Source organism: Aedes albopictus, chromosome 2, assembly GCF_035046485.1.
Source record: "Aedes albopictus strain Foshan chromosome 2, AalbF5, whole genome shotgun sequence".
Taxonomy (NCBI): domain Eukaryota; kingdom Metazoa; phylum Arthropoda; class Insecta; order Diptera; family Culicidae; genus Aedes; species Aedes albopictus.
The window spans coordinates 66,669,255-66,693,237 of record NC_085137.1 but is presented as its reverse complement, the minus strand read 5'-3'; the positions used below and the strand labels follow the sequence as shown (position 1 = coordinate 66,693,237).

General features: G+C 38.3%; 1 protein-coding gene across 1 annotated transcript in view; it reads left to right on the top strand.

Moving 5' to 3' along the window:
* The first annotated feature begins 10,922 nt into the window (after nucleotides 1-10,922).
* The window catches only part of LOC115265601 (protein Wnt-1), a 93,170-nt gene continuing 80,109 nt past the window's right edge, over nucleotides 10,923-23,983 (top strand). The window contains exon 1 of the mRNA XM_029871343.2: nucleotides 10,923-12,606. Within this exon, the coding sequence (XP_029727203.2) occupies nucleotides 12,503-12,606 (104 nt within the window). The 5' untranslated portion in view covers nucleotides 10,923-12,502. The remainder of the gene's footprint in view (nucleotides 12,607-23,983) is intronic.

The window sequence follows — 23,983 nt, the reverse complement described above, 5'->3', positions numbered from 1 at the left end:
GGTCAGTCTTCTTGTAACGTTTTATTCTACCTTCTAATGCTTATATAACAATGACATTTTTTATCAGTCGCAAAAACCTCCGAACCTTTACCTTGCACATTGCGTCTATTTTGTTTTTCCTCTAGGTTTTCTTGTTTCCTCGCATTCTCCTCCCTCAGTCACTCTCATTTGGGCAGTGAACCTCTCACCGGGGACCGACCATCCACAAGCCTTGCTATTCCTACCCGGTGCGCAGATGATCTGATTAGATATGATATAATTATAACAGTAAGCCGAGCCGAGCCCAGCCCGAAAAAACGCAACTTGGACCTGGTGGAATAAGAGGCAAATGATTGACTTTCAAGTGGCTTAGACGAGGCAAAGGCACGTCTTGGTCGTCGTTGTGTTGTGATGGGCCACGGGCGAAAACAATCGTTGCGTTTGTTGTTCTTCGCGCATGTTAGTCTCTAATTATGTTTGTCTAGCTCTCCTACACCACTGGGTCTAGTACCTATCTAGAGACCTGGCGGAGTGAGTTGTTTTGGAAGTGTTGGCCGTTTTGGGTGAAGGTGAGTCAAACAAAAATGTTCAGCCGCAAGGCTGTTTGAATAACAGTTTTTCTTTTTTTTACTTTTCGGGGGAAATCTAGAGCATGATGGATGATGTGCTTGATAAGTTTTTTTGAGAAGTGATGACTCCAAATCGGGTATAGGCAAACATAAGCATTTAGTGAATGAATCTAAAGATTTGAATCAAGTTCATTTTTCGGAATGTTACAGCAATAGTAACTAAAGTGGTTCAAAAAATCGTTTTTGTTCAACACAGCTTATTGGATTTGTTACCTGATTCTATGCCTTTCCCAAAAATTGAGTTTATCAGAGATAGTTTCGGCATTGCAGTCTTGTTTTAGTGGAACAAAATATTTAATTTTGTCCGACGTTTCGACACCGGGTTCGGCGTCTTCTTCAAAGAAAAAATTTAAGTTGTTCTTTGTCTTAGGGTATGGTTGTTCTGTTACGGTCAGTATAAGGTTTTGGTCGGTACATGTCATATATGGTTAGTCAACTGGTCAATAAAAAGAAAAAGAAAAAAATTTAAAAAAACTAAACTATAAAATTTAATTTTAAAATATTGACCAGTTGACCAACCATATGACATGTACCGACCAAAACCTTATACCCAAGTAACACACATGTTATATAAAAGTTACGACAGCGCAAGTTTTGGTTGTATAGAAGTTTATTTTACGTTATTTCAACACAATGTTAGAATTACGTAAAATAAACTTCTATACAACCAAAACTTGCGCTGTCGTAACTTTTATATAACATGTGTGTTGCTTGGGTACTGACCGTAACAGAACAACCATACCCTAAGACAAAGAACAACATCAATTTTTTCCCCGAAGAAGACGCCGAACCCGATGTCGAAACGTCTGACAAAATTAAATAGTTTGTTCCGCTAAAACAAGACTGCAATGCCGAAACTATCTCTGATCTCCAATCACAGTCGAACCAACATAACATTGAGTTTATTTGACTGAAAATTGAGACTGCACAAGCCCTTTTAAATTTGTATGGGAATTACTGTGGGAAAATGAGCCGATATTCTGATGGGAAAACGTTGTTGTTCATTCAATAAACCGTAGCATTTCCTCGATTGTACATTAGGATTAATTGACACTTGGTTTTCCTAGACTATTTTATCAGCTTCAACTTCACCGAAGATCGCATTCAAGTTGGACGCCTCATTAATAAGTTACAGATTTTCATCCAACTGGAGAAGCTTTAACAGTGGTTCTGAAGCTTCCCAGCAGGCAACATTGCTGCATGAAGCGCCAAAGATAGCGCATAGAAATCATGGCTACTGTGTTGCACTGCAAAATGCAGTGATGCCTATCTAATTGCCCCACCATCATAAGGAAAGATCTTGATTTTGGATAAGTAGCTAATTAATAAGGCAAGCTCTTTGAATGCAGTCTTCGACAAAGTTGTAGCTGATAGAATAGCCTAGGAATACCAATGAGCAAATAACACTCTCGGGAACTTGGGGAAATGAATGAAAAGCATCGTTTTTCCATAGTAATTCACATACAAACTTTGAAGGGCTTGTGCAGTCTCAATTTTCAACCAAATGAGCTCAAATTTAGAGAGAAGGCATCGAATCTGGTTACTAATCGAATGTGCGGTGTGGAGCAAAAACGTTTAACGCTAATAGTTACTTATATTTTTACATTAAAAGGAAAGATGATTCAATTTCAATTTTTATCATGAGGCACTTTCAATTTTCCAGGAATTTTTTTCAAAGCTTCCTTCAAAAGTTCATTTTTTAAATTAATTTAGAGGTTCTCTAAAGAATTCCTCTAGTTTTTTTTTTTGAACAATTAGATGTTTCTCCGTACACATCTTTTTAGAATTTTTAGAAGATTTTTTTCCAAACGATCTTTCAGAAAGTTCTACAGAAATCCTTCAGAAATTTATTGAAGGATTTCCTCAATAGCTTCACCATTACTTTTGTCTGTGATTCCCGCAGATATTTTTTATAGGAGATCCGTTTATAAATTCCACCAACGGTTTCTCCATAAATTTTCTCAAGCAATTTATCCCTAGAATCCTAGGAGAGTATATCCAGAAGTCTCGCATGATTTTTTATCAAGGAATTCAAAGATGTGTTTTCAAGAGTTTCCTCGGGTATTATCCATAATCATTTTTTAAAGAATCTCTTCTAGAAATTTTCAACGTTTTCTTTTGAAGTTCTCAAGATATTACTTGAAACAATCCTCCACTAATTTAAATAGGGATTTTAATAGAAATTCTTCCAGGGATTCCTCAAAGATTTCTTCAGTAATATTTGTGCAACTTCTGGTAGAAATTCTGAAAAATCTATTGAGAAACATCTGAACAAATTTGGCAAAGGATCTCTTAGAAAATCCCAGTTATTTCCAAAACATAAGTCAGAGCTTCTGCAGGAATCTCTAAAGGAATTTCTCAATGATTTGGACATCCTTGGAAAATTTTCCGAATAAACCCCCATAGGGCTTTTAATTATTCAGGACGCACGCCTATTTGATGTCAAAACTGCACCGCACTCGCGCTATCTATGGCGAGCAGGGTCTTTTGCCTTTCTCGTACACCAAAGTGCACTGGAAGGCTATATGTTCACTAAAATCGAATTATCAATAGAAGGCTCGGAGGGTCAATGCACATACAGGGTGTTAGGTTCCTGAGTGCAAAGGGTGATAGAGGACCATAAATTGTGAAAAAAAATGTTCTACGCATATGGTCAAATCTCAACCGTTACGTCAATTATCTTTGAAAAATGCGTAATAATTTAAAATTCTTTCTTTGGCAAAGTTGTGGCCCCTGTTCCACTCTACAATTCGTTCTTTGACACCAAACTTCTAACTCTTATCGTTTTCTTGCAATTTTGATTTCGTTAGTCAGTTAAGGCAATAAGAGTCAAAAACATGGGGAGTTCAATACCTACGTAACGGTTGAGATTTGACCATATGCGTAGAACAATTTTTTCACCATTTATGGTCCTCTATCACCCCTTAAAAAGTTTGCACTCAGGAACCTAACACCCTGTATACCAACTGTTTGTGTGCGTGCATGTATGTATGTATGTCTGTGTGCAAAAAAAGAATACTCACTTTTAAGGCACTTCCCATTGGCCGATGTCTCGATTTTCAGCACGAATTGAACCGGAATTTTACCGCATTGTTTGCTATTAAAAAATGGTCCGGATCGGTCAAGGCGTTCCGGAGTTATGGCCATTCAGTGATCCGGATCAGCACCGTTAAAGCTGGTCGTATATAAAACTGAACCAAGCCCCATCATTTGGCACAACAAACTGCGGCGATTTTTGTAACCTTTAGCACAGAGAACAGACATCCAAGTCCAGTTCGGAAGCTGTGTAAGGAATTTAACGGCCATTTGAAATCGGCAACACAAGTGGCAATAGCGTGGCGCTGCAATCGGTTAATTTCCCATACTAATTTAATTCACCACTTGAAATGTTTCAATTCACCACTGACTGTGGCAATATGGTGTTTGGCGGCGTTAGTGTTGTCATCGTGTATTGGTTCGCAACCTTACTCAAGTGAAGATTCAAATCCTTACACAACTTTCTGAATGAAATTTGTTCTAGCCTGGATGTCTGTTCTCTGTGCCTTTAGCTTGGTTAGCGAATTTAGAAGACACAGCATCTTCTAAAAATGTTGTCACTTCTTATAAAAAAATACCTATTTCCTTTTCTCCATTATTTTGATTTGGGATATAAATCTAAATGTTGAACAGTAATGAAAGTAAAAGCAGCAGCAGCAACATAAGGCCCATAGCAGAGGCAGAAGCAGACGCAGAAACAAAAGTAGAAACAGTTGTAGAAACAGAGGCAGACGCGAAAACACAAACAAACACAGAAGTAGAAGCAGAAGCACAAGCAAAAAGCAGAAGAAGAAGCAGACACAAGGTCAGAACTAAACGAAGGAGCAGAAGCGCACGCAGACTTAAAAACAGAAGCAGAAGTAGAGGTGGAATCAGAAGCAGACGCAGAGATAAATGTTGAAGCAGACGTAGAATTAGAATCAGAAGTAGAAGTAAAATAAGGAGCAGAAACAGAAACAGGAGCAGAAGCAAAATCAGAAGCACACTAGAGCAATATTAGACATGAAAAACGCAGTTATAGAATCGGCAGTAGAAACAGAAGAAATCTGAATTTGGAAAGTAACAGAAGTAAAAACATAAGCTACAACAACACATAAGAGAATCCATAGCAGGAGCAGAGGCAGACGCATACAGCAGTTGTCCAGAAGCAGACGCGGAAACACAAACAAAACCCAGAAATAGGAGCAGAACTGCAAGCAAAATGCGGAAGGAAATCAGAAGAAGAAGTAGATACAAAATCAGAAACAGAAATAAAATCAGAAGCAGAAGTAGAGGTGGAAGCGAAATCAGATTCAGAAACAAATACATAGCAGTCTAACCAGAAGTAGAAGCAAAATTAGGATCAGAACTAAAAGCAGAAGCAGAGGCAAAAGCAAAAGAAGGGGCAGATTCAGATCAAGTAGCAAAATCATAAGCAGATAAAAGAACGGAAACAGATTCACATTCAGATCATTATCCAGGAGGAGAAGAAGAAGCACATGTAGAAACTTGAGCACAAATAGACACAAAAGTAGTACAATATAGAAGCAAAAACAGAATCAAAAATGTAAACAAAAGAAGATGCTAAACTGGAAACAGAAGCTGAAAGAAGCAGTATTTGTTGAAAAGGAAAAGAACCGTTATCAGAAGCTTAATCTAAAGCTGTATCGAAAACAAAAGCAGGAGCAGAAGTAGAAATAAAAGTAGATGCATACATGATATGTGAAATTGGAAGCAAAACAGGACGGTTAGGTTGACCAATTTTGTGCGTAAATCAACACGGGAGACCACAAATTACACAATGTCGGCGTCAAAATCAGGATGGCCGCTGTTTAATGGAGCCTCTAAAACCATGCAATATGATTATATTTGGTATGAGGAAGATGTTTCGACTTCAAAAAAGGCGACCAGAATATTCAAGATGGTATCTAGAATCCAATATGGCGGCTCAAAATTCAAGATGGTGTCCGTTCAATGGAGTTTTAGGGCCTAAAACCATGCAATATGGGTATATATATATTTGATGTGGGGAAGAAGTCTGGAGTCCAAAAATAGATACCACAATATCCAAGATGGCAGCCTAAAATCGAAGAGGGTGGCTCAAAATTTAAGATGGCGTCTGTTTAATAGAGTTTCAGACCCTAAAGCAATATTCGTGTATCTGGTATGGCGAATTTGGCGAACGGAGTATGGAAAACACTGTGCGTTGTTTCAGTCAGATAAAAACTATATTTTCAAAAGAGCTACCTAGTGTTGTAGATGTACGGAATCCAAAAATGGCATCCAGAACATCCAAGATGGCAGCTCACAATTCAAGATGATGGCTGTTAAATTGAGCTTTAGGTTCACAACCCATGCAATGTATAAGGTATAAGAAAGAAGTCTGAAGTGTAAAACTGGCAACCAGAATTTTCAAGATGGCGGAATTAAATCCAAAATGGCGACTCAAAATTAACAATATAAAATTTGAGGCTCCAACATCAAAAGACAGATAAACGATATGATTTCTGTTGCGATGAAATGGATTTTTGTTAAACGTATTGCAGTGCGATATTCATCAAAATGTCATATGAGTTTTGTTGAAATGGATTTTCGAAGGCACGAGAAAGGCGCCATCACCACTAGTTGGGTTATTTTTTTTTTAGTAGTTCTGCACTTTTAGCTACGGTGTGTTTAGGGATTAAAATGTTGAGAAGAATTATTGAAAAACTGTATGGAAGAACTTGCGGAAATTCTTCCCTAAAATTCAAAAGAAGTCCTTGAAGATAAAACTATCTACTTGAAGGAATTACAAAAGGAATCCCAATATGACATTCTGAAGGAATCCTGGAATGAATTTCTGAAGAAATCTTCGGTAAAATTTTTAATTGGTATTTTGAAATAAATCTCCAGAGGAATATTAGAAGAAATTCTAGAGAAATATCTTGAATAAATCCCTGGAGGAGTTTTTGTACTCCTTCCTTGAGAAACTTTCCGTGAAACATTTGGTGGAATTCCTAAAAAACTGTATAGAGAAAATTCTAGGAAAATTTCTGAAAAAATCTTCTAATAAAATTCTTGGATGATTTTCTGAAAGTATTTCTGGAATAATCTGTGGACGAATCCTGTAGGAATACCTGGAGAAATGTCTAGATAAAAGCCTGTTAAGGTCACTAGAAAAATCTCTTGAGATATCCCTATAGGTTATTCCTAGGAAATATTTCTGAATATTCTTTTTCAATCGTGGAGAAACTTTTGGAGTTATAGTTAGAGAGAATGCCGGATCTGGAGGAAATCCTAAATGAATTTCATTGTGCACTCCTGCATGAATCTTTGGAGTAATTTCTGTCAGAATCAATAAAAGCGGTAATGCAAAAATCTTTAAAGCAATTTCTGCAGGATTTTCTGAATCCAATTCTTGAAGAAACTCTTGGATACGTTCGTACAGGACTGGAATCCCCGGAGCATCTCTTGAATAAATCTCTGCTGAACTTTCTGAAGTATGGAACGAATTTCTGAAGAAATCCCGGGAAAATTATCTGAAAAAACTGCTGGTAGTGTTTATGAAAAAAAAAAAATGTAAAGCATTTGCTTTAGAAAATTCTGAAGAAAAACCTTAGACAAAATTCCAAAGAATTTCCGAATCGCTTGAAGAATTTCTAAAGTGATTCCTGGTAGAAGTTTCCGAAGGAATCCATCTAAATTCACCTAAAAGTATTATTGGAGAAATTTCTGGAGAAATTCATCTGAAGGAAACCCTGGTAAAATTTCTTAAAAAATCCCTGGAAGAATAAAAAAAAGTAATTTATAAAGGAATACATAAATTAATTTTGGAAGAAGTTCATAGAACATTTCCTTGGGCAAATTTATGGAGGAATCTCATTAAGAATTTTTGAAGAAATCTTCAGGGAAATTTCAGAAAATACCTTGAAGCATTTCTGAAGCAAACTATGGAAGAATTTTTGAGGGATTCTGTAAAGGAGTTTTCTATGAAATCTTTGGAGAAATTTCTGTTAAAATTTTTGGTAAGCTTACCCGAGCAGGAATGAATAACTAACACATAACTACAGCACACCAAAGTCAGGTTTCATACCAAGACAAGGTATTGGTCGGTTACCCAGGTATTGAAAATCACTTATTTTGGTATTTTGTAGGTATTGATAAAATACCTCAACGAGTTATGGTTTGGTGTTCAGGACTGCTTGAGGTATTATTGAATTATGGAAAAATCGACATTTGTATGGAAAAGTCGCCGATTATTATTGAGGTACATATTGCAATACTTGATGTCATCATTCACGTGTTATGTGCAGAATGTACACCAGTTATTATTTTAGGTATGTTACCCCTTATGTAGGGCTTATTAATACCTCATTCAGGTTGTAGGTATTCGATTTTCCATACTTGAGTTTGATATTCTTCAGACATTTTGTCCTGCTCGGTTAATGGATCGCTTAAAGCATTTGTGATTTTATAAGCAGATGGTCATGGGTTCGATCCCAGCCCCGGCACTTTCGTCAGTTGCTCTTTCCCCCTGAGAGCAGCTGACACTGACCCTCTTCTGAGCCAATGGCTCAAATGGACCCGGATACTTGGACATCGGCGAACGGCAACTCATAATGGACCCCCAATCGGACTGGAAGAAAGGAACAACCCACAGCCACACATCAACATCCTCGTGCTCATCATTCTACCGTGATAGGGTAGAAAATGAAAGCAGTGCAACGGTAGCCAGTTTGGATATAGTAGAACTAGAACAGAATACATTTAGGCGCTGTACAAATTGTAAGTACAGCTTTTAATTGGAATCGCTCACGCAGTGATTGAAGAATAAAAAAAGCATTAGTGAAGGAATTCGTGAAAGATTTCCAGATTAGCAATGTGTACACTGAGAAAATTGCGATAGGACATTTCTGACGCCTAGTTTTTGCTGTGTACATTCTTTTAAAATTGTTCAATCCCCGTAACGTGGGTAGATCACCTTAGAATGGTGCATTGCGGTGTAAGATCTACCAAATCAAATTTTGATCTTGATATTTACCGTATTTTTGAATATTCCAAGATCAAAGTTTGATGCTCTTTTCCTTGTGTTTTGTAGTATTTGTGTTTCAATGTACTGGTAATAAACATTTTATTTCAGCAGGATTCAGGTAAATGTATCTTACGACAAATATAATATTTTAAAAACAAATAATTGTGGCGAGCGTATCACTAATATGTAGTTTATTTGACGTACGATGTTAATATTATTTTATATTTCAGATTATCAACCGAAGAATCTAGTAATTCAACCAAATGCCAACAAGATGACGAGGAAACAAGGATGAATTGGGCAGACAACTGATTCGAAGCAGTCTAACAATGGTGTGCCTGAACGTTAACCAAGCGTATCCTTTGGAGTTTACCCTTCCACTAACAACACCCAAATTCCCGTGACACCTAGGCCTGAGAGATCGTAGAGTTGTCTACATTTTTCATAGGTGTCCAAAACTAACCATCCTTCCCCATTCCTTAGCAGTCGCAAGGACGTGGCCAGGACAGTGCTCGACCATTGGAGGATTGCGTCTGTATTGTCTAAGAGTCAGATATTAGTCCCAAATCTTTGTGCTTTGGTTCGGACGGGAAGGAGGCAACCCTCATAACAGCGGTCTAGGACTGTACCACCTACGAATTTGTGCGACTCGCTTAATGCTAATGCTAATACCTTCTTTTAATATTGTTCAAATTTTACAAAGCTCAACAACACAACGGGTATTTCTAAATTTGTGAAAACGTGTCGCAGACTTATACTATTCTACATCCGATATTATGCTAGTGAAGTACACGTACGGTTTCTGTTCAAATGACACATGCCAAAAATCTTCCACTTAAAAACATAAATGGCCACCCGATTCTTCCAACATCACCCATAGTGCACTGAATAAACGACGCAATGACAACCGGCAAGCAAGCTGTTTGGGTCAACAACGACGTTGTCACGTCGTCGTCGTACCTACTACTTCTACGCGTGAGCAACGATGGCTAGATACCTACCAACCTACCTACTTCAAGACCAGATACATTTGTATATTATAGCCACCGTCACGCCACTTTTTTCCCTGTCTCTATTTGAATTCCATCCACCAGGCCAGTAGGGGAAAGAGGGGCATAACGCCCCGGCTAAGCATATGTGGTCATAAACCTCAAATGATGCTTATTTTAAGGTCGTATTCTGCCTTGGAGAGCAGTTTACTCCCTTACCTAAGAGACTTCAACTTTTGGCCCACGTACCCACAAAATTTCCCATTCAAATAAACAATTCAAAAAAGTATTAGTTTTTAGGTGCCGGAAAACTGCAGGAGGCAAACGCCTTTTTGGGTGAGGCAAAACGCCCGCTGGCATTTCCCGCTTTGACTTGTTGTGAAATACCAAGGGGCTCCATCGAACTCTTCCCAGCAGCAAATGAAGGAGTAGGAGGCGCGTGGTAGTTCAACGGGATGATTCCATATAATCAGCGCGCAATGTCTTAATTTCTGTGCGCTGCAAATTAGGGAATCTTTGCAAATGTGGAAAATCGTCGTTTTTCACGCTTTTCTTTCAACAATAGCAGCTGTTCTTGGGCTGAACCTGCTCAGTTTGAGTTCTAGTTTGCTTGCATCCAACGAAGACCTCACAATATGATGAAATCGCGTGAAGGCGTTCTGCCCCCGGGGGGCGTTATGCCCGCAGTTCCCCTACCAGACCATTCGCATCTGTGGCGACCGACGCATACACGCGCGGTTGCTTAACGCATAGTTGTCCCATAGTTATCCCGGGAATGTTTATGGTTTCTGTTCAATCTTTATGTTCTGAAGTGCAAAATGGGTTGTACTAAATCATTTCCATAAGAGTTTTCGCAGCTTTCCATTTATTTCCTCTTTTCGTAATGAATATTTCCTTCACTTCTTTGGGTATTAAGAGTCGTCGTGTCTGCCACACAATGAACGAATGCAATATTTGCCTTTCGGTAATAACAACTTTCAGCAAAGAATTACAGTGTTCAGAGCAAGTAGAGTAGCCGATTCTGGAAAGGGAAAAACATCATAAAACGAGCTCTCCAATATAGAGCAAACTCAAGATCATTTCTGTGGCGCAGCATAGATGCGATACGGATAAACAACCCACATAAGCCAACTAAGCGTAGATTAGTGGCAGAAGAGGTGTCATCCCATCTCATAATCGTAAAATGTGTTGAGTCAAAACAGTTTTCAGTACAGCATATGCTTCGACCCGGATAACATCCCAACGACCCAAGTGTAAGGTTTGCTGCAGTGCTTTTCATTACGGTGAAGTTTTATTACAATCGCATCATTTAACGACAGGTATTGACAGTTTAGAGGGCAATTAAATAAATTGTAACCACGCAATGGTTCAGTGTCGAAACATGCCTCATAGTGAACGCGAGTGAAAACACTGTTTAGAGATCGTTCAATGAAACAGCAGCATAAAATCACTCGATCACTCACTCGATCGCCACGCACCTCGTGAGTGCTCTTTTCCGATTCTCTTCGTCTGCGTGCAGTTGTCTGCGCTGGTAGATCTGTTTGTTTATCTTCGTATTTTTCATTAATAAAAATGCTTCTCGTTGCCCGCCGTCGTCACGATCGTTTGCGCTAAGCGAACCGTTCCGTTCGTCGCAGCCGGGAGAGCCCGAGAGCAGGAAAGGACGTGATCGTGTTGTGCGCTCAGAAGCTGAGCCTGATCGTGTGCGGGCGCTTAGGCGCAAAAAGAAAAGTGAAAAGTTTCTTTTCTTTTCACACCGGCTAATTTGAGACTCTTTTATTGCCACGGGGAAAAGCCCGCTCCGAAACCGGACCCGAAGAGAAAGAGCGAATGCCACAGCGCGCGCGATCGATCGGCAACGAAAGGGAGAAGAAAAGAAACTAAAAAAGGAGGTGGTGACGAGTCCGAAAAGCATACACACAGATCGGGTAGGTCGACGGACAGTGGCGAAGAAGAAGCAGAAGAAGTGAAGAGAACAAAAACAAAAGCGGCAAGCAAAAAAGCGTGCCGATGTGCGGGGCTTAGAAGAAAGAGTGAGAGAGCAACTGGGACCAATAGCGAAAAATGCCGAAGCAATTGGCGGCGATGGTAAAGATGAGGAAGCGAGAGAGTCATGTCACACCGCGTCAGAGCGAGACGGAAGGGTCTTTCCCATGCCCGGAGCAGCTGCTGAGAGTGGAGAGTGGAGTGGCGAAACAGCACAATCCAACAAAGTGACGAAGCCGACGACGTCGGAGGTGCTAAGGGCATAAGCGCGCCGAGAGAGCAGTAGATGCAAGCCAGACACGAGAAAGGTGCTGCTGCTGCCCGAAGGATATCGTCGGTCTAGTAGCGCAGAGCGTCAGCATAACAGTTTTCGTGCGCGATCGTGATTGATGTTCGTTCGACTCGGCGGCCCCCATTGATTACGGCTGCACTGCAGTGTGGAAAGTGTGACTTTTGTGGGCAGAAACGACGAGCCCCGACGGGCTTTGCTTTGGTGTGGGGGTATCCTGTGTGTGCGGCTCCTGCATTTATGAGAAGAGAACGACCCCATTTGGGGCAACAGGATTCGGGATTTTCCGCTGGGATCCGGAGTGTGGATTCAGTTCGAGAATTCTAGCGAGGTGGAACGTTGCACGCGCGGTTGGTGATCGATGTCTCGCGAGGACTAGTGTGTGGACGTTGTCGACGGAGTCCTTGGTGGGAGGTGATGATCGGTTGCATGATCGATGGAAAATGATCGCCCCAGTGATAGCCGCGTCTGACAGTGTTAGAAAATAGGGTTCAGGAAACGGAAGTGTTGTGTTTAGAAATATTTCGATTCGAAGTGACAAGGAGTAACGGGTAAATTTCGTCATCGGAAGCTATTAGAAACGCTGATTGAAAGTGGAAGGACGATGGAACTGGTGTCGATAGTGCTGGTGTGCCTGCTGGCGGTCAGCGCGAACGGTGAGGTGGAAAGCAAAAGCAAACCCGGACGAGGGCGGGGGTCCATGTGGTGGTAAGTAGAGTTTAATGACTGTTTTAGTTAATGGTGTGATTAGGTGTTACCGGAAAGGAGCCAATAGAACAGGTCAATCGAATGTAAAAATTCAAGCATTGAGCAAGGAATTGTTTAAATTTATATTCCTTAAAGATCATCCAGTGCGTTGTGTGGAGCCTTGGAGTTATTCAAATAGTATTAGATTTATTCGACCACTAGCTAGAGCTTATAAATGAATATAATTTAACAGTAAAACAATCTGATGGATAAAAACTTTTTCTTAATGTGAACATTCCTCAATATATTAAAACTCTAAGGTGAAGTCAATTTTACTGATCCACACAATCTTCTCAATAATGAAGTTGAGATTGATAAAAAAAACTCTGAGATTTTCTTTAAGTCCACAGGTTTTCGTGAAAAGGAAACGATTTTTTTAAGTAATAGAGTTTTTGTTTGTTTGAAAATGTCGAGTTTATGAGTTGGATTCCCATGGAAAACTGATAAGTTTTCAACAAACCTAGTGAAATTTGGTGTTTATCAACTCAAGAATACCATATTGTGCTTGACGACTCATCATTTGCTCTGAAATAGTTAGAAAAACTTATTTTTTGTTGAATTCAGGAAACAACTACTGGAAAATCACTTGGTTCTAGCGTAAATGGGAAACAATCTCTCGCCTTCGGGTTGGTAGCCCGGCGCATTTACCAACTGAACTGGAATTGGAAAACAGCATGGTCTGGTCTGGCTTTACACTGTCCAATTTATGAACTCGAAACGGCACCAACTTTTCATTTCAAATGTCTTATAAATGTCCTACAGAAGTAATGAAACACACTAAAAAAAAGACACGGACAACGTCTTCAGCTTTCGGCTGTACAGACTGTATTAAACTTAACACTAGACAACGGACAAACGGAGCATGCACCAGTGGAAACGGGGAAGAAACTAATCTCACGAAAAGTTTCAATGCCCGAAGCGGGAATCGAACCCTCACCCCATAGCATGGTGCGATTATAAGCTTGGTGACCCTAACCGCACGGCTACGAGGCTCCACAAAAAGGATCTACTTCAATGCAAACTTCTGGTAATAACGCATGCAATTATAATTCACTTTGCGTGATGATATCGTTCTATTGTAGAGCTTATATGCTCTATATTGGCCGAGTTAAAGCTCCCCCAGCAACATGCATGTCATATAAGAGTTACGGCAGCACACGTAAAACGTAAAACTAACACAATGCGTTACGTCCAATTAACTTCTATGCAACCAAAATCTGCGTGAACGTAACTTTTATATGACATGTGTGTTGCTTGGGTCTTTAAGCCCAAAAAGCGCAATCTAGTGCCTAAGCTTGCTCGGGACTTCTAACAAACTTTCGGTGGGAGTTTGAAGCAGAAGAATAACGAATTCAAACAGTTCTGGAGAAACTGTCTCTAGTCGGACTTGTCAAGTTTCCGCCGGGCTACATGGGAGAAATTTCACATGACATGTGTGAAGGTGTCATTAGAAAATTTAAACTTTCGAAGAGAACTGATAGATTATATTGAGTACTTTGAAATTTGTGTTTTTGACAAACAGTAAGTAAGAGTAAGGGAGAGGCCGGATATGCCCTATCCACGAAAATACCTGGGTGGAACAAACAATGGACAATACACTGATGATTTTACAATAATATGACGAAAAAGTCATAAAATCATTAAATGTGCTGCTTTATGATTACACACCTACAAGTCATAATATCATGACGATAATGACGAATATTATATTTTTTTTTACAATGTTCATTAAAAAAAGCCATGGTTGCCAAAGATGTTACAACACTTACGACAAACCTTATCTTGTTAATTTTTATGAAATATTATGACGCTGAGTCATAGAACTATGCCGCTAAGTCATGAAACTATAACACAACGGCATGAAATGATGCAACATTGGGGACAAATCTTGGCCACTTAATAATTCACTCGATCTGTGATACCGCCTCCTCGTTTACATTGACCATGCTAGACATACTCCACCAGAGCATAACGCTTCTCCGAGCCGTCTGATTGTTTGCTCAGGTCTCCGATCGTTTCCGTAGCTGCTTGCAGCTTTATCTTCAGGTCCGCGATCTTCTCTGGATCACTGGCTGATTCGCTGGTCTTTTGCAGTGACTAAACAATGGATCCACTCAGTTCTTTAATCTCATCCGCATGCGTTCATCGCATTCGAGAAGACTCGTGATTATTCCTTCAGATATTCATGGAAGAGAAAAAATATGCTGCCACAAAAATGTGTCCACTCGTGAACAAAGCTCACTAGGATCTGCATCAAAAACTGTATTTCTCTAATTATTAAATTTATTATTGAAGTTTGCGCCTCAACCAGCCCAGTGGAAGTTTTACTTAACTCCAAAAGCAAGACTTTACAAATAATACTTGTTTAGGATGAATTCGATGTCCATCCACACTATGCATCTATTGTAGGGTAGAAACTTCAGTTTTGGCCAGCCCGGAATTTTGGCCATAGTGCGGTATTCAGCCTGTAACGATTTAAATTGGCATAAATTTATTTTTTACTAGTAGATTCTAATATAATAATATGATTGCAGCTGAACCATACATTTTGATTAAAAACTGGAAGAAAAAAATAATTTTCCTTAAAAAATCAGCTCCCATATATCTATTTTGGCCAGGGTGCTTCTAATTTGGCCACTCCCATAAGAAATACACGTGATTGGCCAAAATAGAAACCAAAACTGAGAATATGACCAAAACTGCGGCAAGGTTTCTATTTTGGCCAGTGCCACTTTTAATACAATAATCAAGTACTCTTCCACGCATCCCCTATTGAATGCGTATAATTTGTAGGGTCTAAGCCTTATAATAAATGAACTTCTGCTTTACATTTGTATTTAATATCATCATGAACTTTAATGCAACTTTAATTGCAACTACTAATACGGTTTGCAAAGCTTCTTTCAGAGTGGTCCACTTAACGCAGTAACAATCCTGAAGAGGTATTCAAGAGGTTAGGATGAATAATTTAGTTTTATTAAATCGACACTGATTTTTCATTTGGGCCTAACTGACATTTTCGAGTTCTCGTCATCGATCCTCTCTTTGTGTTATCACAGAATGTGTATTGAGTTTTCCAAAGATTTTTTGGTTGAAATGCGAAGAAGACGACTACATGTTGCTATAGAAACAAAAAGAATAATGATTTTGTTTGTTTTGATCAAGTTATTAGCGGAAGAGAGAGTCGACGAAGAGAAATCGATCAAATCAGTTAGGCCCTTATGAAAAATCATTGTCGAAATATTGTTTTAAATTGGTCGTGAAAACCTCTTATAGAACAAAACATAACTGAATTTATCGTCTGTGCAATACGCGCCTCCCTAGGACAATTCAACTATGTATGTGTCTTTGCGTCCTTCTTGAGCGATCATCCTTCTCATTTTACACAGTTCCGTCATCCAACAATCCTCAACGATATGGATACAATCCGGACGTGCGCCATCCAAACTTCCCCAAAATGCATTCGCAGAATTTCTCACGAAGCACATCTTATTCCGTGTGTCTGTCTGTCTGTCTGTCTCCATTTCAACACTTCCCAGTTCCATCGTTTTAACTCGACTGCATCGCGCTCTTGCGCAAACCATCTGCACCTTATTAGTATTTTCCGATCGTACGCGATCTTACGATCTGTTTAATGTCCCGTTTTTAAAACTCTTCCTGGAGACGGCGACGGCGACGACGGCAATATGACATCGTCAACAAACGGAACCATCAGAAAGCGATGATGATGATGCGGCGGCGATGCACTGTTGTTGCTCTGGTCCCGGCGATCATCACGTCCATCGGCCCGGGAACGACAACGGCAGCGACAACGAACAACACACACGGGAAAGATGATTTACAATGCACAGCAATGTTGTTTATGATAATTATTATTACTACCATCGTTTGGTCGTTTTTTTTTATTTTGTGCGCGGTACAATACCGGCTATTATCCGGAAAAGTGGTCCGACCGACTCCCCCGCGTCGTTCGTTCCGCGCGGTTCGATCGACGCAAAAAGTTGACAATTTGCTGCCTTGCCAACGAGCTCGTTGGAAAGACAAACTAATTTATTTTATAACAAGAGTTATTATGTAATACTTATGACACACATGTGATACAAGAATCACTGTACAATTGCGCTTGAAATGAGTGCCATACTGGAAATTCTCTCAGTTCAAGTCAGTCTTGTTAGAATTTTCTTGACACTGCGTACCGTTGTACAGGAATCACACTCGTATCACATGTCTGTCCGGGGTATAAGGGTACACTTTTTGTGCGTTCCGCACTGCCGCACATTGCATTGGAGTACGATGGTATCACCTTCGCTGCGAGGGAATCCTTGAACCCGCGTCTCCCATATACAATCAGTAGAGGGATTGATTGACATCGCAAGGGAATTTGTCGCGAATGCAGAGCGGGCAGCAGTAAAAAACGAAAACATTTCCCACTCATTCCAGTCCATCACCACCATCAGCCCTTCGTCATCGTGACGACGAGTTCTCCGGGATCCAGATCCCGAGAAACAGGTGATTCCTCGAAAAGTTTTTGGAAGAAATCTTGCATTTGGTTTTCAACTTGTTGTTGAGTAATCCTCATTGTTGTTTGGTCATTTGGCCGGATGCCGTTTGGCCGAATGCCATTTGACCGAATGCAATCTGGCCGAATGGGTTGTTTAGCCAGATGCCATTTAGCCGAATTATTCTCAAAAGATTTCAGAAGAACAGCCAATATGTATGCTGCCGTGAATCGCAAGTCGGTCACATCTGCATTTTGGGCAAAATTGGTTAATGGCAGTTTTCGATCTTTCTTCGGGTGATCTATCAGCTGCGTGAATAAAAATATGTGGTTGGTTCAGTAAAATCGAAAAACAACACTAAGTCAGATTGTCCCATAAAGAAAAGTAATCGCTAGTCAGTCCCATTACGAAATTGTGTACCCTGCTGTACAAAAAGGAAGACTGTTATAGCCAGTTTTATATTTTTCATAGTTACGATTCCACGTTTGAAACACTTTGTGAAAGTTTCATGATGATCGCAGAAGCTTTCAATTCATGGCGATTTTTAGAAGTTTCACATACAAATCGAATTTGAAAACTTTGGAGGCCATTTTCCCAATGCCTACTTTTTATAGATGGGACTGACTTGAGATTCACAGCAGTATGATCATCAGAAATATTCCTTTCTTTTGATCCCTCGGCTATTGTTTCTAGTTTTACCATTCAAGGATAAATTAGAGATTAAACTGATAATATTTTATCAGAGATTTCTCCTTCTTTGAAGTTATACTGATGTGGAGAACAGTGACATGATCACTTGAGTTTATCACTAATTTGTCTGCTGAACGGCATTCGGTCAAACGGCGTTCGGCCACATAACCTGCAACCATCATCATGAGATACAATTCTAGAGCCTTACTTTTCTATTTTTTTTTTGTTTTTTTTTTAACAGACAATCCAGAATCTTTTCCTTTTTTTGATATTCACTACTGAAATAATGAAATTGTTGTTGAAAATCGCGAATTTCCAAATTCTTGGGTCTTCTGTCTGGAATCCTGTAAGATTCGAAGCTTCTTTCTGTTTTTGGCCTACCGCCATCAGCATTATTTTCTTATTTCATTACAAAAAAACTTGAAAAAAAATCATAAAAATATAATTTATAATGTATTTAAAATTAAAACGACTATGCCAATATACGGCCAGTACTCCAGTAATGATTTTGATGGGTTTTAAAAATAACCAATGAATGCATATGGTTTCCATGCTTGCTGATCTTTTCGAATCTTTTACACTCTAACTGGAGTGGAATTTATTGGGACGGCCATTACTCATAAGTCAAATACAATGCATAGGTTTTTTTTTGACAGTGTACACATAATGGACAGATATATATCTCGTTATTCCTGAAAAAGTCCATTCCGTCATGTATTAGAATCCGTCACAAACAAGTATGAGAACCTGTTAGAAAATGAGCTTCGTATTTAACCTTGGTCAAATCCTAAGAAATTCGCTAATGAATGGCATCGTTTTTTGTGACTTCTGACTAAACTTCTGACAAATATTTGAAACTTTTAGAAGTCTGTATTTAGATCAGAATTCTAAAAACATACAGTGTATCAATCAATTGTCCGTACAGCAATTTTTTGGCCAAAATATTTTTTTATTTAAATTTTTATAACTTTTTTATACGTCGATCAAAAACCCTGAAATTCTGACCAATTATAACCCATATATTAAAGCTCCATTGGTAAAACTTTGAGCGAGATCGAATAAATTTTCTGAAAGTTATAGAACTTTTAGTAAAACTTAGATTTTTGAACTCATTTTTAAAACATTATATCTCAATATGTATTTCATGAAACTTTTTCAATTTTTTTGTGTTACAACTTATACCTGAGGCTTTCATATGCAGCTTCGTTTAAGGTTTTATATTCAGTACAAAAAAATATGAAAAATCTGTATATGTTTAGAGTGTCATTTGGAAATTTATCATATTTTGATCAATAAATGTGCCAATTCCTTTCAAAAGCTTCGCGCACTGGCTTTGCTAGATTTTGGCGATTTTTTTTCTCTTCTCTCTGCGGGGCTCCGACGACGGAGCTACAAGCAGTCAGTAGTGTGCGGTAGTTCGGCAGCAGCAAAGTTTCGCGCGCTGGCTTTGCTAGATTTTTGCGATTTTTTTTCTCTGCGGGGCTCCGACGACGGGACGAGTGCGCGCGCGCCGTGGTTCGAGTCGGTTCCGAATTTTTCGCTTCCCATCGGCGCTAGTTTCCAATACACTTTTAGTTGATAATACATATTTTCTTTCATTTTTTGCATTTACACAAAAGAGTGAAAAATGTTAGCTCGGGTTCGCCGGTCGAGAAAAAATCCGGGCGCCGACAAGTGAGTCGCGTTCAGTGTATTTCTGTGTGGAGTAGACTAAAGGTTTCTACTCCCTAGTGGAGTGGAGACGCGCGATAAAATTTTCTTTTTGGCTAGTTCTTGCGTCGAAAAGTGGTCGGTTGTTAACGGCGGTTGGTGTATATTGATCCATTGTCAAATCATATCACCAACCATAGGTGACACCCGGACTGACAATGTACCTTACCCTACTAAAAAAAAAATCCTTCCTGAGACAAACGTGGAGATGCAGCGAGTCGCGGTCTTTATAACAACGTTTGTCTTACTAACATTCCCTTCCATTCTCGATGACCGTAAGGACATGCCCGGCGCCGTTATTGACCTTATTAAAGTTGAGAGTTCTCGACCTGTGTACATTGAGAATAGTAAGCTAGTCCCGAGCCCTATTCATTGGTTCCTTGTGCAATTTCGATTGCTCTGGTCAATCACGGAGTAGCAACTACGAATTGTGCGGTCATCTATGCTCATGCTCATGCTCATGCTCAATAAAAGTGCCAATTCCTTTCAACTTTTTTAAACTCTTTTAATATAATATTTTTATACAGGACCTACTAAACTACATATGAAGAGTAGGTCCTTTTGATTTTTAGTTCAGTTAATGCACTTTTATTGGTGGAAAACGTTTGGCAGATTATATGAGCAAAATATGGTAAATTTTTAAACATCGTCGACTACATAAGCACATTTTTCATATTTTTGTAGTGATTATAAAACCCCAAACATAGCTGCATATGAAAGCCTTAGGTAAACCAAAAAAATTGAAAAAAAATCATGGAGATAAAATGCATTAAAAATGTGTTCAAAAATATTATTTCAAATATCTTAAGTTTTACTAAAAGTTCTGTGATTTTCAGAAAATTTATTCGATCCCGCTCAAAATTTTGAAATTTGCTGTACGGACAATTGTTTGATACACTGTATAATGAATCGACACTCACTGATAGAAACTCACTTCAAGCAACTTAGATTATGTAATAGTATATAGTTTTAATTCTGACTTAGTTTTTTTTTAATTTCTTTTTATTTGTGAATTTTAACTTAAGCTAATTCTTCACACTTCTGACTTAGCTTTCAGCATACGGTTTTGTCTATTTTCGCTGTAACATTATAAAAACACTTCTTTCTCGAGAATAACACAAGTTGTAGAAGAGTCTGTGTAACTACTGTATGACTAAATTAAGTCAAATGATAATTATATTCACTCACATAGGACATGTGTTACTAAGGCTATTGCATAATCGACTTTTATAATTTAGTGTTGCCAGTTGCGTCGAAATAAGCACATTTTATGACAATAATATCAAAAATACATATTTTTATACATCACTGTGGTATTAACAAAATATAGCATAGCATAGCATAGCATAGCATGAACACTTGCACAAATCGTGGATGGAGTTGCAAAGATGAATATATCTATTGTCATTGCAGATTTCGCTACTATCTACAATAACGTAGACCCACTCATCTCCACACACCTGGCCAAGTCCTTGCAAGCATTTTACAAATCTTATCATCAACTTAGAAAGCGTCCAGAACTGAAACGGCTTCCAATAGATGACAGGATGGAAAATAGCGAATATTTGAAAGATTTATGGTTATATAATAATATAGTATAAAATAAATAATCGGAAAGATCTCACCAAATTCCATCTCGTCGTACGTCCGCGCCAACTCCTCGATTTCTTCATTTGCTACCTGCGAGTCCCGAAATCCAAATCTGTGGGTAGTCAAACGTCACACCTCCAGTAGCCACTATTACGAACTCACACGCGAAATAGAGACGCTGTGCAATGGTAGGGCTGCATCCTTCTTCGGAATCCCCACACGAGACACGCGCTTGCGGAATTACAATTTCTCTTCCCACTCAAACTCGGCTTCCGAAACCTCCATAAAAACTGATTGCCAGCGATAGACACTCGTAGATGGGTTCAATGTAGAACCATTCAATCATTTTTTTTTCTTGCAGGAACATAACCACCACACATTTTCAAACAAAGTCGAATCTTTCAAATTTTAAACACACAAAAATCCACTTATTGGCACATAATTGATTGCTCACGATCAACAGCGAAAATGTTTCAAGTTTCAGTTGAACAATTTAACAGCTTTTCATTTCTCACGGATTTTCGCGAAAATAACCAGAGAAAAAATCTGCTGTCACAAAAAAAAAAACACGTCCACTCGCGAGCAAGGGTTACTACGATCCCTCATCACTGTGGTATTAACAAAATATGCATAGAAATTCCAAACTTTTCGAACAGGAATCGGCAAAAAAACATTTTTAATTAATTTTAAAAAGGTTAAAACATTCCGGGACTAAGATTTTTATTTAAAAATCCCTGCATTTCCCGGAATGCCGGGAAAAAATCCCCATTTTCAATAAAAATAGAAATAAAAAAAAATTAATGGAAGCAATTCTAAAGCATTTCAGATCAAGTTCAATCGACCATTGGTCGGCGTAAAGTCAAAGTTGACTACGCGATGTTTTGGTCAGGTAAAGATAGGCAAAGGAATTCCACATTTCTGAACCTTTCGAAGTTTGTTTGATGCAGATGTTTCATAACATAAAATAATTACGGTATTTCAGAAAATACTGCGTTTTGACATTCCCATTGCTTGCAGTATATTTTTCCAAAATTTTTGAAAAATAGATGGTCCGGTCTTAATTAACGTTGACCAATTCATTTATATTAAAAAAATAAAAAATAACAATTCTAGTGTAGTAAGCTCCAGCAAAAACTGTTCAGAAAGTTCTTGGTAAAAATAAAAAAAAAGGTGTTTTTTATTGTTTCAGCTCGTTTAAGAGGAATTAACAAATAAAGACTCAACAAAACTCCTGCAGAAATTATTACATCAATCTGTGAGGTCTCTTCTGATATTATATCCGGATACAAATTTAAGAATTTCTCTGGCAGAATTTGCGTGGAAAGAGTTTAAAAAGGGATTAGAAAATTTCAATCATAAAAAAATCAGGTTTTTGTCAGCGTTTTGCTTTTTTCTTTTTTTCAAGATTTTTTATTTTTTGGAATTTTGACTGGAATATATGCTAAAAACACAGAGTATGTCAAGACGGGCCCTTTTAACAAAATTTATATAAAACTCTCTAGGGTATCTTCAAAACTCTCTTGAAGAATATTATAAAATTCTATCAAACTAAATTTCATGAAATTTTCTTTTTTTTTGTTTTTATTAACGTGTATTTTAACTCTATGAAATTTTCGTACATTTCTTTCTTTTTTTTAAATACTTATTTTCATTAACAATTCTACAGTTAAAACTGAAAACTTCCTTAATTAATAAGCCATGTTTGCATCTGTATACCCTATTGTATGAAAGATGATGATTAAACTCTGAGATGTCGAAAAAAAATCCCTGCCCAAATATATCTGGTCTCATTACTAGACTGTACTTTTACCTCGACACTATGTGTATGGTTACCCATTGCTCTGAGGTTCTGCAAAAAACATGAATACGGTATGATTTTTTTTTTGGCAGGAAATAAATCCATTTTTTTTTTCAATTTTTTCAAAATTTCGACGATTTTTTCGAGGGATTCTAGCCCAGAACCTTCAATTAGTTCCGCAAGGAATTTCGCTTAGACTTAAGAAAAAAATCGGGAGTTCCATCATAACATCATAAATAACTTCATGAAATCGTTAAAAATAATGCAGAAATTGAAAAAGGGCCGAAGAAGTTGCCTTAGGAATTATTTACCAATTTTACTGATTTGTAGCCTCCACAACTTCAGTCAATTTTCGCCATAAATTTGTTGGAAATGCGTCAAGCAATTTCTCCGGACATGAACGTATCATTACATTATTCTTAGGGAATTCCTCTAGACAACTGAAAAGATGTACTCTTTTAGAATATTTTTTTTTTATTAATGTGTATTTTAACTTATAGCTAATTCTACACTTCTTTTAGAATAATAAATACCAGTAAGTATTAAAAATCGTCAAAGAGTAGTACAATGTTTTAAATTTCTGTTGAAATCTAGGACTCTTGGTGTCTTCTATATCCTTAAATATTGCGATATAGATTTTTGATAATACAATCTGGCATCTCTGGTGTCAACCAACCTTCGCTTATTTTTTTTTTCAATTTCCAAAATTGTATTTCTAAATTTTAATTATTTTCAATCATTTTTTAAAGATTTCTTTCCTTTTGCACGCTGCACAACTGCTACACAATTCCACCCAGTAGAAAAGTCGTCGAGGGAAGATTAAACAAATAGTTCCCATAAACACTTTACATTGATTTCTAGATTAGTTCTGAGCATCACAAATTATGGAAATATTAATAACGGCCCAATTTAGCATTGAGAATTAAGAAGAGTTTATTGTCTTAATATATTATGCAGTGTTTCGACATTCAGTCACGGGAAAACGTTGTTATTTTAATACCATTGCCAACATTTAGATCCTAGGGTGGGTTCTTCTTCAGGGCTCGATCTT